The sequence below is a fragment of the Pseudopipra pipra genome, chromosome 1, assembly GCF_036250125.1.
Source record: "Pseudopipra pipra isolate bDixPip1 chromosome 1, bDixPip1.hap1, whole genome shotgun sequence".
In the NCBI taxonomy this organism is placed as follows: domain Eukaryota; kingdom Metazoa; phylum Chordata; class Aves; order Passeriformes; family Pipridae; genus Pseudopipra; species Pseudopipra pipra.
In genome coordinates, this window is record NC_087549.1 from 23,543,832 (window position 1) to 23,560,696 (window position 16,865).

General features: G+C 39.1%; 1 protein-coding gene and 1 long non-coding RNA gene across 7 annotated transcripts in view; one reads left to right on the forward strand and one right to left on the reverse strand.

The window, feature by feature from the left end:
- The first annotated feature begins 2 nt into the window (after positions 1–2).
- Positions 3–9,151, forward strand: LOC135411164 (uncharacterized). Its single transcript, XR_010429017.1, has 5 exons — positions 3–806; positions 1,639–1,863; positions 2,451–2,650; positions 4,879–4,978; positions 6,348–9,151. It is a non-coding gene; the product is annotated as an uncharacterized LOC135411164 (long non-coding RNA).
- Positions 8,970–16,865, reverse strand: part of NDUFAF6 (NADH:ubiquinone oxidoreductase complex assembly factor 6) — a 20,426-nt gene continuing 12,530 nt past the window's right edge. For 3 of the 6 annotated variants that reach the window (XM_064648417.1, XM_064648393.1, XM_064648400.1), the window contains 4 exons: positions 15,541–15,674; positions 13,601–13,702; positions 9,624–9,680; positions 8,970–9,120 (listed from right to left, as the gene is read on the reverse strand). In XM_064648417.1, coding sequence (XP_064504487.1) covers positions 8,992–9,120; positions 9,624–9,680; positions 13,601–13,702; positions 15,541–15,674 — 422 coding nt within the window. In that variant the 3' untranslated portion in view covers positions 8,970–8,991. Of the gene's footprint in view, positions 9,121–9,623; positions 13,400–13,600; positions 13,703–15,540; positions 15,675–16,865 lie in introns of all 6 variants that reach the window. The other 3 variants (XM_064648386.1, XM_064648407.1, XR_010429006.1) reach the window with 2 other exon arrangements.

Here is a 16,865-nt window from a genome sequence, read left to right on the forward strand (position 1 = left end):
AAAATCTGCTGATTCCATAAACCTGAGATTTTATCTGAAAGAATGCAACACAGGGGCACAACTGAAACACCAAGTAACCACTGCCCCAGACCACCCACTCCAGCTTTCCTTACAGGCTTCCACAGAAGACTTGCTCTACCAAGTTCAGGGAAAGACAAAAGAAACCATTACAGAAGTGGAGTGAGCTCCTGCCTATAGAGTGTCTGTCTTTGGCTGCAGTATGTGGACAAGACAAAGGCTCCTGAAGTGTTTGTTTTATCCAGACTGACTTGGAAGGAGGAAATTGTAACCACAGCCATTCATTTATATTTAAAAAAAATACCCTATTGAAGCATAATCATCTTCATCAGAACTTGAATGACCATACCACTCACAGGTTTTATGTTCTTAAACTACACAAAAATTACCATGTTTCTGCCTGCTTTCAACATAGGACATGAGGAGAAGAAAGAATTCAGATATTATACCATTTCTAGACCCAGAGTAAAACTCTGGCTTTCACAAATAAGCATTTCTGCAAAATGAGTTGAGATGCATCTGACAGGAAAGACTTAAGAGCACTTTCAAGTTGGAAAGCAGATTATCACCAACTATAAAACTAAGTTTGAGCTCAGTAAATAACAACTTACGTTGCACAAACAGAACTTGAGTTACTACACACAAAGGGCATTTCGGACCGCTTCCCACATTCAGCCTGTGGCTGTCAATATGCTGCCTGGAGCTAATGGATTTTCCCTGCTGCCAGCAAGCGACCTCACAGCACCAAGCCTGCTTGTGTGTACTCAGCACAGCAATTTGGTTCCAAGGTAAAATGCTCAACCTCAGGGACACCTTGCCCACACCAGTGGTTTTGTGCATCTTGTGACCAAATTACTTTTTAACTCTTATTTATAACACTGTAATATTTCCTCCTTCTTGAAAGAATGATTTACAATTAATCTGTGTCTTGCAGACTCCAGAAAATCCATGTCACAAAAAAAAATGAGCTAAGGAATAGATGCTCTAGTGCCTAAGAGAAGGCAGGAATTCAAACTGCATTCTTCCCAACCCTGAAAGGAATCAATAGCATCCCCTCCTATCTGCACCTACCTCTTTTCATAAAACTCAGAGGAAATTCACTATCAAAGAGCTATCCTCACAACTTCAGCTGACTTTGGCTGATGAGCTCAGAAGTTTGGGGACCAATTAACTAGACAGTGACCAAATGTAATCCTTCTCAGCAAAAACCAGGCTAAAAAAGAATCCTAAGGGATTATCACTACTTACTTTCCTTATGGTCTTCCTTTTTTGGGCCCGATACCAGCTTTGCCAACTGCCTACATTAAGAAAGAGGACAGAGGAAAGGGGAACAGAATTGCTGAATTAGAAGTATTGTACACAAGTGTTGTATCACATTGCATTGTACATTTCCCACTTGAGACTGGGGAACTTCACCAGGTTTATAACCTAGTGCTCCACATCATGCAAAGAAAAGCATGTGGACCCCAAGGAGGATTCAGACCCCAAGTCTGCTGGGTACCATATGCACACAGTTCTTGAAGGACAGATGCTTCCTAACCTGGTAATTTTGATGTCTCAATAGGGCAATAATATCTCAGTAACCAGTTCAGATAACTGTGTTCTTCCCTCTTTTCCTAGGAATGTTCAGTTTTTTATCCTCCCAGGATATTCCTGTGGAAGAACATAAAAATGTAGTTCAAGGATGACAGAAAAATTGGTCAGAAAATGAGAGAGTGATCTTTGTGGCTAAGTCTCCTTCTGGAAAGAAGAGTGTCATGCCTCCTGAACATTCTGACCTAAGAGAGGAGAGTGAAATGCTGGATTGCCAAAGAGCTGGAACTTCTGAAGATGGAGGTTCAAATTGTAAGTGGAAGGTCAAACAAGTAATTTAGCTCATTTTTCTTCCTGAGGAGGGTTACACTGTTCAAGAGGTTTTAGCCTTCTTGAATTCCATTGTGTTACTTCTGTGGTGTCTCTCAAACCAGCACACAGTGTTTCTTGCATAATGGTGCTGCCCCTCTAGGTATGCTGGCCAAATTTATGTTTTTCTGCAGCTGCTGGTTTTCTGGTTCTGCAGTTTGTTTTTCAAATGGTACCTAATGGAAAAACAATCCCTGACTTTCTTTTCTTGTATATCTTCCCAGTAATAAGCAGCGTAAGTTAAAAAACCATACTTCAAGCAGCATGGACTCAGAGTCACCTATGGAATAGAAGAATTATGTCCTAATGTTTGTGGTGCAAGATGTGTTTCCTAACCTAAATTATTTGGAGTTTAACCATGCAGTGCTATAATGGCAATGTGACTGGTTTTTGCTTTGTTTTACCCTGCCTTTTTTCTCTAGTGCTTTTTTGTGTGTCCCAGTTTCTAGTTTTTATGGAGCACTGACTTTTGCCAGAAAGTAAAAGTGAAAAAATGGTAACAGTTGTTATTGCAGAAGTACCTATTCCAGGTACACAATGCTTCACTGGTACCATATTCCAGATAGAGAAATCCCGTCTTAAGACATTTGTGCCATTCCAGATTCATGGGTACACCACATGACTCATGCACAGTGTTCTCTGGTGGATGAGCAACTACGAGTATGTGATGGGAGAGCAATGAAAATTCACACACAGGGAGCATTTGTGGATTACTGTGAGCTCAGATTAAGTCTAATTTCAATTTTGTTAATAGTTTTCTTGCTATCTGTACAGCTGTAAATTAAGTTGCTTGTTAACCAATTCCAATTCAAACAATTTATGGGAGGTATTTTTAAGCTGTGAAACAATTCAACCTGTAATGGACTATGACATTTCCACAGCTGATGTAGACTGCTGCTCTTGCTTTTGGCAAAGTAAATTTTAGGAGACTGGGTTCCCTTCCTAGTTTTCAATGTAAAAGGGCTTGTTAAATTTCAAAATAGCTCCCTGACAATCTGCTAGTACCGTTGGTTATTATTTTCTTAGCAGTTTTTATGATGGATTTGGAGAGGATTGTTTTGGTTTGCTGTTTGCATGTTCTCATTTACTAGAAACAAGAAAAGGTCCTTGATTTTCACCAGTGATGACTTTAAACCTGAAGTTTAGTGACCTAGAGCTCATCCTGGATAAAATACTAATACCTGATTTTCTCAAATTCTTTCAAAATCCAGTGTTAGAATTTTGCATTCACAGAGTTATAGCATTACAAGGTTTTTCCAGTCTCCTGTAGGAGAGAAGTTACTCTCCTAGGCTAGAACTGGGGAAAGGATCAAAAATGGGCCCAGCTGCAGGAGGTAAAAGAGATTCCTTTGCATGAATTGGAGAGGGTAGAAGAAGGACATGCCCTTCAGGGGATATTGCCATGAGGAAAATTCAGGAAACTGCTAGGTTGAAGTGCTGGAGGTTGTCAAAGCAGAAGAGGCTGCTGTTTACCTGCAATGATGAGATGCAATCCATCTACTTGGATGTTTCCCCTGTATGGGAAAAATGTGACCAAAGTGAATCCCCTTTGGTGAAGGGCTTGTCAACACAATTTCTGTCATTTTTTTAAGCTGTGACCCAATTTGTAGAGGTGAAACTAACATTCTAAGGCTGCCTTCCTAAGGAAGAGAAGCCACACAGGTTTATTTAGAGTCAGAGTGCTAACAGCACCTATTCCAAAGTTATTGCCCACTGGTACTTATAGATGTGTCAGCTTATAGATGTTTCAGCTGCAAGGAGAGAGCTTGAGTCATGAAACATATCTTTTGGAAAACTTGTTTCCTTGATGTGGGTGCCACTGGAACTTGCTGCTTGTACCAGAGAGCCTCTTTGGAACTCACTGCAGTCAATAAGCTCAGTGAACCTCCAAAAAGGAGTTGCTTGGTTTTGTATGGGGATTTTTTGGTTAGTTGGTTGGGTTGGGGTTTTTGTGTGTTCATTCATTTGCCTGGCAACAGACACTGCACTAGATGAACAAATAGAAGAGCATGCAGTCACCTATGTGGCAGCAACTAGAAACAGTTTCAGACGGGATGCTGGCCACACACCTCTGTCATGCCGGACCTTTTGTGTCTGCAGCAGCTGAGAGCACGTATGAGGTTTTTGTGTCTTCTCTGCACGTGGTGTAGAACAAAGTTGAGGGGAATGTTCAAATCTCGTGGTAGCTGATCCGAGGGAGGCCGAGCTAATGGCAAGCAGTTGAGTGGCAGTAATATTTTTATTTGGTGTGGCTGCTCTTTTAAGCTACATCTTGACAGCCTTACATAACACGCAACTACTGAACAGCTCCATCAGTGCTGTCACTGCATGTTAGTGTGCTTTTTCAGAGATTATCACATCTTTGGTAACAGAAGGGACTGTCTGAGAGACTGGTAATTTGTAACAGTCACTCTGCTATTCACTTTTGGGTTGAAAGGTAGGAGCTAACTGCTGTAACTTTGCTTGCTGATCTACTTCAGACTTGAGCAGCGTGTTCTGCCAGCAGTGCTGTAGGCACAGTACACATTCAGCTAATGGCTAAAGGTGAGCACCTAAAGATGCTTCCATTTTTGCCTGGCACAGCTGTATCTGGAAGACCTGTAGCCTTGGCCTCCAAAGACACATTTTCCAGGGCCCTGTATAGTGTTTCTAACAAAATGCAACCGTGGCTTTGCTGTGGCAGCTACTCTATAACAAAGTGGATTCTGTCATTCCCTGCTGTTTTGGAAGCAGTAGATCAGCAATTATGATTATCGATGTCATAGACTGATGAGCAGGAAAATATTATCAGAAATTTTAGCCTTCTTTTTTTCTTAAGTATGAAAAATTAACTCATTTTCTCCAGTTAAATCCTGAGAGATAAGTTCTCTGAAGTGCCACTTTTATCTAACAATATAAGAAATTAGGGTGTATCTTGCACTATTCTGAACTGTAATTTCCCTTTTTTTCTTCAGCAAGTGTTGCATTCTATCGCTGTGGTAACTGAGCACATCACATGGCAAAACTATATTCTGTTCTTAGCCATCAGGAAGATGATGACAAAACCTAATTAGTGAAGGTAAATTGATTTGTCTAATAGCACTTTCTGTCACACACTGTTATGCATGTGCATTATGCCTATGTATGTGTGCACTGTGACCATCACACTTATTTAGCATTACTCTTTACTGGCTTAGTTGCCTGTGTTACAAGACTTCTTCATTTCAGTCTGGAAGACATTTATCCCTATTGCAAAACCACTGTTGTATTTGGCATAATTGTTGGCAGTTCCAGCAGGAAAAGGCAGTGAGTCCACCCACACAGGCCTCTCAAAGCAGTCTGTCACTAGTCCTTCTCCAGAACCTTTTCAGGGGTGGGGGGCTGCAAAAGGAGGGCACTTTTCTCAGGCTGCTGCTTCATCTTTCTCCCCTTGCAGGCAGTCACACATGGTAACACCTGTATAGTAGTCATTCCGTTCTTGAAAAGAAATTAAGTATGAAAACATTACAAGAATTTGAGATTTTCCTCTAGTCTCACCAGACTCCTTTTAACTAGCATGGCCCAAGCATCTTAAATTTGACATGTTAGGAGCTTTCTGCCTATGACAGTTTGATGCTAATGAGTCAGTCCCTATATTGTGTTGATTTGGATAGGTTGTATATTCAGATCTTTGAATAAGTTTTGTCTTTCCAGATGCTTGTCCTGAGAATAGATAAAATTCTTTATGTCTCCTAGTCTGCCCTAAAAAAAAAAAAAAAATAGAGGAAGCCTCTTCTCTTTGGCCCTGTTCATCTCGATCTCTTCTTCCACATCCAAGAAAGAGCTAGAATGGATGCTCTGTCCTGATTGTGCAGCAGTGAGGATTATTTGATTCAGGAAGGCCATTCCTGAAAATGCACCATTTTCTCATCTAGAATAATGATGTGTTTTAGCATGAGAAGGGATTTGTTTGTTATCTCAGTGCTTGTGAGCTTTTGTGACTAGACTTGATTTCTGTGGTTTTCTAATTCTACCTTTAGCTTAAACCAAAAAATATCTCCTATTCAGCGTGACTGTGTGAGCCAGTCAGGAGCTGCATGAAGACAGAGATTTTAACAAGTACTTATTCAGAGTGCAGAAAATAACAGTTCCAGCTTTCAATTGTGGCTCTTCAGGAACTGTCTTCTTTCTCATTGTTGAAAGTACCATCGATAGAGATCCACAGTCCTCTGACATAGATTCCTGCAGTCTCTGTAGCCTACTCTCTATTTTGGGTGCTTAAGGACACATTTGAAACTAGTGATCTAGAAAGATCTTGCGATGGCATAAGCCTAAACATATATTGCCTAAATATTACTAACAATTGTATGTATGTACAGATTCTTGATCCTTTTGATGAAGAAGTAAACAGGGTTCTCAAGCTGTATTCATGCTGACTCCTGTTTTGTCTTTTTTTTTTTTTTTGTCAGGCAATAAAGAAAGAAATTGCAGCCCACAGTTGTCTGTGATACTTGACTTGACATACACGAATGATGTACAGCTCCCACATAGATAAATTATGTTTAACATATCTCAGTAATTGTAGCAGCCACAGAAAAAAAGAACAGAAGAAAGAAACTTCTTTCAGTACATCAACTGAAAGCAGGCATAATGCAACGCTGAGCCAGCAACACTTGGTGAAAACAACTATAAGCCAGATTACAACAAAGAGGAGAAATAGGACATTTCTTATATGGCACCCACTTCCATCAAGAAATAAAAAGAGACAATACTAATGAAAGCAGACTACCTTGTTTGACAAGTATTTAATGCCTCCATTCACAACATTGTCCCTAAAGGAAAAATCAGGCATGGCCATCTGAGGGAGAGCTGTTCCCTGAAGGATATAAAGGAGACACAGATTGCCTATTTAAGCAGCCTCCTGTCATTTGCAATTCGAAATGCTGCTTTACTTTCTAAGGTCACTCAAAACTCTTTGTGACTGAAGTCATAACCTGAATTTATTTATTCCATATCCTGTTTACTAATTCACCAATAAGTCCTCCTTACCATGCTAACAAATCACTGCATCACATGGCTTCTTTCTACACAAGAACAAATCAGCTCAGCCATTGATGCCTTTGTGAACACATTGTCAAGATTTGTTCTACTTCAACACCAAAGCAAAGCACTGGCCTTGTGGCCTAGAAGGAAGATATCACTGTAGCAACTTGAGGTGCTGGTGATACTGCGTGGTTTCCCTTCTCTTCCTCTTTACTGTACTGCACTCCTGCCAAAAGTTAACTTTACAGGAGAGTGATTCCTTTTGAGAAGACAGACAGGGCTGCCTCAATTATCCTGACTCAGCACGTTTGGAACAAAACAAGGACCAACTGCAGAAAGAGACATTTGTAATGCTTGCTCCAGAACACAAAATAAACAGAGCGAGTGCGCAGCTGGCCTGGTGGCAGCTACAGAGCCTAAGCCTTTGCTCGTTGTTTGGCAGGAAGAGCTGCAGTGCCTGCATAAAAATGAAACATTTTCTTTTCACCAGATCTCTTTGCCACATTCAAGAACACCAATAAGATACAGCAGCTGACTGGAAAAGAGGACAGAGCCTGTTAGGATTTCATGTTAAGAAAATAGCCATTATACTCCCAATCCAGGACATACATTCTTCTAGGTTCATATCACCTCGATTACTGCACTTCCAGTAATATAGAAACCAGGATCCTGAGCTGAACAGATTCAAAAAGAAATTTCTTACTTGGGAATAAGAAACTGCAAAATTAACCAAGATCTGTATCACAAACCAACTTCAAACACGTAAAACAAAAGCACCAAAGATTTCTACCATGCTGAAAGTTTGTGATTAAAAAAGCCACAAATCTTGTTCTCAGAAGTTCATTATGTAGCATTGTACACTGAAATACAGGATGTTGTTATGCAGCCAAGCATCTGGGGAGATTAACCGTGATTAAAAAAAAATCTCTGGGAAAAGTAGTTATTTAATAGAACAAGGATGACGGCAAAACAAGCTACCGGATTTGTGCAATTGAATCAAGCTGGATGTTAGGAACCATTATTTTACCATAAAACAAATCAAATAGAAATATTTACCTTGATCCTAAGAGATGCTGAGTACAAAGCTCCCAGCAGTTTCCCACCAAAAAAACAGAGCAGTATCCTTACAGACAGGGCAGTGTAAAATGACCTGAAGCGTTCAAGAATATGTTTCTTCATAGTACCAAAGTAAAGGAATTCGGGGAAGCCACGTAGGAGGGTGTCCTGAGAGACATGGTAAATACCGAGCAAAGGGGATGTTGAACCCATGTTGCAATGATAGGTGTGGGCAACAACAGAGAGACTAAAGGCCAAGAGGAAGACACAGCCAAGCCCAGAGCAGAGAGAAAAAGCCAGAGACAAAAACTGTATAGGGCTCTCTTCCTATGTTGTAAAGCTATCCTCCCACTACCTACAGTCACATCAATGCTCATTCTCAACACACAGTTAAACTCTGCACTACAGCTGTATTTCACCATTCTGAAATGCTACATAAATACTACATAATTAAAACAGCTAAAGCTTTTCCTGACAGTTTTCTTGCATTCAAATATACATGCTCATTCTTCCAAGTATGAAGCATCATCACTACTTGGAAGAAGCCTGCTCCTTGTACTGAATAGAACTGCTTAGCTGATTTATAGGGCATTTACTGTAACTGCTTCTGGGCATAAAGCAAGCAGTTTTTGTTTGTTGGCTTGGTTATTGGAGGGGTTTTTTTTGCTTTTTTCAGTGAAGAGTGACAACTGTCAGAAGTATCCATTAGCACAGAATTTGTCCAAGAAAAATTCTGTCATATTGCTGTTATTACAGGAAAGACAAGAAAAGTAATCTCAGACAAGGACATATGACTTGGCAGACGTGAAACAGAGATATCAGCCTCAAATTCCAAGAACAAACTTAACTACTGCCAGCAAGCTGACAGCTACAGTTCATGTGCATCTGCTGTTTCCCAGAACTGCACTTTGCAGAAGTGTGAAGTTAGACACTTTGCAATTCTATCAAGTTGAGACATTAAAGAAAAAAACTCAGCACTCTGAACCCATATTAAAAAAAAAAAGAAAACAAACTTTAATATGTTTTTCTCCAAGATCTAATATACAAATGCAACGGTAATAATGTACTCTTCTTTTGTAAGCTTGGATGAAATATATTGAAGTCCACTTTTTGCATGTTATGTAAAAAATCATCTAAAGCAACCTAGAAAAGAAGAAAAAAAGCTTAATCCATATGGTGCATACAAATAATTGGGCATTAAGTTTAAAAAAACAATACATGAAACCAAATGAGAAACTGCAAAAAGGCTTGACAGTTTGTGTTATTAAGTGGTAGCATAACCATCACATTCCAAGCATATGAAAATCAGGTTTTGTGAAGAGAAGCATTACCTTTTACTAGACCAAACAGCAAATTATAAAAATAGACAAGATTTGGGGCTCTTGCATCAGAATGGCAGTCTGTGAATATACAGACATCTTGGGTGAAATGATGTAGTTAAAGGAGAAGGATTAAAAGTGTTGATCAAAACTGTAAGGTTCCACAGTCAGGCACACATTATGATTGATCTTTGTGAGTTTTAGGTATTACATCCTCCCAAAACAGACACACGAAGCAGGAGTTAACCATGCTTAATTTGATACTCTTCACAAACATTAGCAGAGGAATGAGTCCATCACTTAAAGAGTGCATGATATCACACCCACCGTACAGAAAAAAGCAGGATACGCCTTCGCGGGAACTTTCTTACTGAAAGATCTAGCCTAAAAGTAAATGGGGTAAGGTGGGGGGGAAACAAAACAAAAACAAACGTACTTATCAGAAGAATTTAACATTTCAGATTAAACATCAAGTACTATGTAGAACGGTTAGAGGCAACAAACTGTTTTATGAGCTTCATCCCTTTTTATTTTGACATCCTGAATGTGTAACTTTTCCTTACGTGCAAGCCAGCACCATCCCTCACTGTGTACAAAAGCAGTTACACAGTAAGTATGTAATACTGGGAGAGGCCTGCTAAAATATTTACGTGGTTTGACAGACTTAAAGATTGCATATTATAAATCATGTAAATTAGCATCCCTTGTTCCAACAAAGTCCCAAGTTGCATCTGGTTTAATAAACAATTTAACCTTTCCCCCACCCCACAACCCAAATAACTCTCTGCATGCCAACAGACAGAAATTATGGAAGACCAGAAATGCACTTCTCTCAGTGCATCTTTTTGGTCTAATGTTGCCATCAGCCCCAGGAGCCCAGTTGTAAATGCTCCCATTGCATTTCTGGGACTTCAAAATTATCTCAGTTCCTCAGTATTTACATATCACATCTAAAGCAAGGCTGAATCAAATCTACAATTTAAACTCGTGTTCAGCTCAGGTTCCTCTAACAGAGCTGAAGCAAGTCTTCCTGTAATGTTTATTTATAAACACAAAATTCCTCCTTGTTTTGCCTTTTCTTACAGGTTAAAACAAACCAACTCTTTACAAATACTGACAAGAGTGTATAAGTTTCTGATAGTTTTTCACAAATTTTTCCAGGCAACTGAGAAAAATCAGCCTGAAACTTTGGAAGGAAAAAATACTTAATCTTTTAGAAGGCAAATTATTTTAAAACTTTTTGTATGTCTATCTCTAAAAAAGAAAAATATTCTTCCCTGATCTAACATCTTGCCTTGCTATTATTAATTGTGAGATGAAAAAAAAAGTAGTCTTGCTTGACCTTCTTAACCCAGAATGGGTTGCACGTCATTCAGAAAGCATGTTATCTTCCTCGGTAAATTGAGCCCATAATGATGTAGCATAACTGAGATAAATGCAAAAAGCCAAAAGGACACTCTCTTTTAACAAAGGGTGCTTAAGAGGAAGGAGGAGAACATGTAAATGTATTCACAGGCTTTCAAAGGGGAATGTGGGACTGACAGAATGTTTATTATATCTTTTTATTCTAATAAAACACAGAACTCCTAAGGAAAACTACAATCTTCATTATCTTATTTTGCCCTCTGCTGGTCATCAGTCCCTGACCACACTCCAGAAATTTTTTTGCCAAGATTAAGGGCCACATTACTACAATATGCTTCCTGTAATATTGCTGAGACTCAATTCTGCATTTTAGGATTATATGTCTTCTGGCTGTGAAATGGGGCTGGTAACCATTGTCCTCATCCTCTAAAATATGTGGTTTGTGTAACAAATGCTGAGATTGTCGAAACCTGTCTTCAGGTTTAAACTTTACCCTACTCTCTAATTCCAACTAAAACAAAGCATAAGTGGCTCAAAAGACCCTCAGGCAAAACAAGATGGTGATTTTATACAGGAGGACAGATGCATTTAAAGGCACCAGCCCACTACATTCACCTTAAGTCTTGAAATACCCAGCAAACCTTGCCAGCTAAAGCCCATTTCAGCCATTAGGGGAGAAAGTACCTTTGTCCTTGCATTAACAAAGATCATCTGATTATTAAGGAGGCCAATATCCTGTTACTGCTGCCAGTTATAGCCAGTTCAAGTGCTTTGAACACTCTACAGAGATCCTGCACTGTCAACTATTCTTCACTGATGATGATGGAGCAAGTATTCAAAGAGGAATTTTTAAATTTTAATTAAGGTGATATAACCCATCCATTAACAGAAAAAGGGGAGAGGGTGCCAAGACAAACATTCAGTTGAATGAAATGCTAATGCTGCCCTAATCTGGTTTCCTCCTGTTTATACTTTTCTGTATAGTCTCCAATTACATGATCACATTGCATATTTTCCTCAGGACCCTCCCAGTGTATAACATGGGCAGGGCTCTAGGAATGCAGTGGGAAGAAAGGAGGCCTGTTCTCTTCAGAAGCTGGTAGGCATTCTGGAAGTGAGGGGACCAAGGGAGTATGAATTATCAAATTATGTGAAAAGTTCTGAAGAACTGAATTCTCTTTCCAAAGTATCCATACAATACCAGGAACCAAATTTTAAAGATGTAGACCAGAAATACACATTACTCATTTCCATTCCTCCCATCCCTGATATGAGGCATTTCAGACCAGGCACTTGGCATTTTTGTAAGCCACAACTGCAACCAAAGTCAATGGGTTTTAAATGCTGTGCATTATGGGATGACAGATGGAGAATAAAAGAAGAAAAATCAAAATATTTCAGCTTGAACAAAGGTAGTGGACAGTTTTGATGCTGCATTTTCTTTGTCTCTGTTCCCTACTTCTAAATGGAATAAACAGTTTTCCTGGGCATGTGACCACAAAAACTGAGACATCAGAAGAAACAGTGTGAACAGGAATGCGTTAATGCAAATTAGAATTAGTCTATAAAAAATAAAGCTCAAGGCTACATAGAATCATAGAATGGTTTGAGTTGGAAGGGATGATCTGGTTCAAACCCCCACTGCCATGGGCAGGGACACCTCCCACTATAGACCAGGTTGCTGAAATCCTCATCCAAACCGGCCTTGAGCACTTCCAGAGATGAGCCATCCACAGTTTCTCTGGACAGCCTGTGCCAGTGCCTCACCACCCTCACATTAAAGAATTTCTTCCTAGTATCTAATCTAAACCTGCCCTCTTTCAGTTTAAAGCCACTCCCCCTTGTCCTACATGCCCCTGTAAAAAGTCCCTCTCTGGCTCTCTTGTAGGACCCTGTAGGTACTGGAGAGCTGTTATAATATATACATACTATTAACATAAAATAAAAACATTAGTCAATTAACATCTGACTGAACAAACCAGAGATCCCTCATTTTACCTTCAGAAAAGGGCTCTCCTATTTCTACTGCAAAAAAATCCTGTGATCACAGGTAATGCTGTAATTGAGGATTATATCAATGGTGCAAATGCAGAGATAAATCTGGCATTTCTTTACTCTGAAATGGTATCTTTCCAGACTACCTTGACTGGAAGCACTGAGGGCAATACTTAAAGTATACACAGACATGTACTCGTAGACATAAGCAGCTCTTTACAGTGCTTCTTTCAAGTTTTGTTTTCCAGATGGAGGCAGACCAAGCATTGCTGATGAAACATTCTTTTGCTTTTGTACTATGCACCAACAAGCAATTCAGAGTGTAGCTAAAATAAAAACATGAAAGAAAAAATAGAGTAGAACTCTGCTGTCCTTCAGGGCTCATAATTTACTGTTCCAAGCAAATAAAGTCTTTCATAATTCACTTGGCTGTATGCCAGAAAAGATATAAACAGAAAGCACTTTTCCCAACTTAATTCTGGGCATGGCTGGTCATGCTAGGGAATGAATCCCCTCTCCCACACACACCAACCAGCAGTTAAAGGCAACATGCTCTGTTTTCCTGGCAGCCATTCCACTGTGCTGCGAAATACCATATGCAGAGGTGCTTTCTATGGTGCTGATCCCATGCTGGCACATAGCTGCATTTAGGAAAGTCTGCTTGAAGTTTCTCTTCCAGTAATAAGTCTCTTAGGCAGCATTTATATATAACAAATTGGACCTGGCTGTGAGTAAACTGCCTCCTGTACATAAAGATAAGTATAATATTCATAAAGAAGTAGTAATATTTAAAGGTTGGGTTTTTTTTAATTTAAACTCCCAAAATAATTAAAGGCAAAATATTAGAAATTAAGTATGCAGTTTTAAGTCATCTAGCAACAAATGCGTAAGAAGACTAGCATCAGTTATGTTTATTTAAATAAATAAAAGGAAAGGAATCTTACATGTTCTAGATGAATATGGGCCTGGCTGGCAATGTCATAAATTACATCTCTCACATTTTTCTCTTGCTTGCCCCTTATGAAATCCTCTTGTGAAACTCCATGCTAGACATAGGAAGGAAAAACAAAATCAAAAAGAGAAAAAAACCACCATAAATATCAATTTTCCATTTTAACTTATCAAAAATATGTTCCAGCAACCAAACTAAGGACAAAATACTAAAACAGCCTAAATGATTTACTACTGCTCCCTCCTTTTTTAATTCCTTTTTTTTTTGTTTGGTCAATCACTTAAAAAAAAATTCAAGAAATCACAGAGAACAGTCAGTACAGATTCTTTCTGCATGATTTTGCTCCCTAAATCTTTGTGGTCAGTAAGACAACCAAGTTAGATTTTAAAGTTTGGGGAATTTAGATCAGTTTAGATACCCAATTTTTAAAACCATGAACCAAGAATAGATATTAAGCAGAAGCAAGCCAGTAACAGCTAACACAAGAAGCCATGCTGGCTTTTGAAATCTTGGGATTGGTGTGCACCACCAGGCTTGCAAAAAAACCCCCAACAAACCCATCCTCAAAAACCAAACAGCAAAAAAACAGATCCACTGGAAAACCACCCTTCCAAACCTCAAAAGAAACCAACCCCAACCTTATTCTTTTACTACAGATACCAGTGTGAGACACAATATGGCATATTCAGAATTGCACCAGCTGCCTGTCCCTCTCAACAACAGTGAGGCATGTGAAAGCTGTATAAATGTAGGCTGGTGGGCTTCACAGGAGGTAGAGGCTCCAGGAGAACTCTGAAATACTTGCCAGCAGCTGAAATGCTTACAGGATGCTCAGTCTTCACGGAAGGGATGCAAGCTTTTTTTGGTTTCACTGCAAAACACCTTCCATGGCAAGGAATGACTGTGAATTTTCAGGCTATGTTTGAAAAGCTGAAAATTTGGAAGGCCTCCCATACCATGCAGTCCCAGAAGGGCTGCAAGCAGGGTGCAGCTCCTTTTTGCAGTCTTATAACCTTGACCTATATTAGCATCTACATTTTTTGCAACTACTTACATTGCTAAACTTCAAATCAAAACTTTTAATTGTATTGAGATTATATTCAGAAAATACTAACACAATTGCCTTAGTCATCACTATAATTGCAAAAATTTTGGTTAAATAGAAAAAGAACAGCATTAACATTTAGAAATAAAGACTGGAAATGAAGGAATTACAGTTGAGATGCTGCAGATTGAGCCACAGAACATTAATGAAAAATTCTGAGCTTTAATCCCATCCTACTGTTAAATTCCAATGCAAATTAGGTGTATAGTTTAAATTGGAGGACTATACCATCTCCTACAGCAATGTATGGAATGTATGCCTATAGCTGTCAAATATGGAACAAAAAAGCCCCAAAACCACCAGCACATTTATGAAAAGGTAACAAAGAGAAATGCAAGAAGATTGTTCAGAAATAAAATTTCTCACAGTGCTTCCTTTATGGTCATAGGAAAATTAAAAAAAAAAACAAAAAAAAGAAAGAAAAAACCCACATCCAACCCCAAACCACAAAACTGAGGCCCCATTACGTAGTTGCATTTTTATACATTAATGGAAAAATTCCTGAAAATCAAAATATTACATTTAATAAAAACAAACAAATAAAACAAACAACCCTCCCCCAAAAAACAAACACACAAAACCCAAAACCAAACAAACAAAAACCCAAAAAGAAACCCTAGAGTTTCCTGAAGGTCACTCCTCTCACCTCCCAAAGGATACAAAACCATGACAATGGCATATTACTAGGCCACAGCAGAAAGTTAAATTAAAGAAAAAAAGTCCTGTTTCTTTCTGGCAGAATAAATCATGATCTCATATCTAGCACTGAGAAACACAGTTAGAAGAAACATTATACTGTTCAATTCCAGACAAATTGCTTCTCTCACCAACATACAAATGTCCATGGGAAGAAAGACCTTTTGTCTTGTACTATGATACGGAGTTGCTCTTAAACAGGTAACTATGCCTTGTGCTTTCCCAATGTGACTGGCTGCATGGTCAGCATGGATGTCCCTCACACCTAAAATTGCAGAAATAATATGTTTAGAAACATGCAGTCAGACCTTTTGAGGAGTATGGTCTTCCCCTCCCCTGTGTATCACAGTCGTACTTCAGGAAAGCTAAGTGCATTGGTCCATGACAGAACATTCTGTGCATAAATTGCCTTGCGATCTCATCTCAGAGGTGCAAAGCAGCAGGAAAAGTCATTGATTTCCACATTCAGGAGTAAGATGCCATTATTTTGTTGCAGTCTCTGCAAAAGGTATACTTAGCAGAGCAGCACCTATTCAGATAGAACACATCAGTACACAAACTCATTTTCATTGATATGTCCTCTCCCAGGATAACAGTATCCCAAGAACTATTTTTCCTGCCAAAAAAAGTCATTCAAGTGTGAGATTCCTGACAAGCATTAATCCTTACAGTGTGGTTTCATGATTAACTGCAGCTGATTCATCATGGTAGTGAAGACATAGAGAATGATCCTACACTTCACCCCCCAAACCCATATTTCTGCCCCCTCCCTTGTGCTGTTTCCGGCAATGAGGAAAACTGAACCAGATCAGCAAAACAACAAAAAAGTAACTTTAGTTACTGCACAGTCACACAACTGTGAGAACTGAAAAAGGGATCACAAAGCTGTAATGTTTTCACAGGACTGACCCAGGATAAAATGAAACTTAAAGGAAAATTGAAATTAGAACTCTAGCAGAAGCAGCATTCCATGAAGAAAGAAATGAGGATACAGGAATGACAGTCAATGAGCCTAACTAACTTCTGAAGATTGTACCAAGCATACCAGATTCCCAGCAGAAGCCTGTATGGGCCTTCAATGGGTCTCAAAAGCCTCTGCAAAACAGTGGCTACAAATTAACTACAGAGAAAGCAAAGTATGTCTTGGAGGAATCAATGGATATAACTTACTGATACTGACTGGGCAGCTCAGGATTTACATATAACTAGGAATTTGGGGGGAAAAAAAAGCTCAGAGTTAGCAGTGACTCATGCTCAACCTGGGAATATATCCCAAAAGTGACATTCTTAAAAGGTTTAACAGAATTATTCAGTAGTATCAAACTCCTAATTACTGAGGCAATTAATCAGAGAGCACAACCATTGATATTTTTAAATGACAGGAGCTGAGAGGAGGTACGAGGACTTTGGCTGACACAATTACCAGTCAAAATGAGAGATAACCTGAAATCAGTAA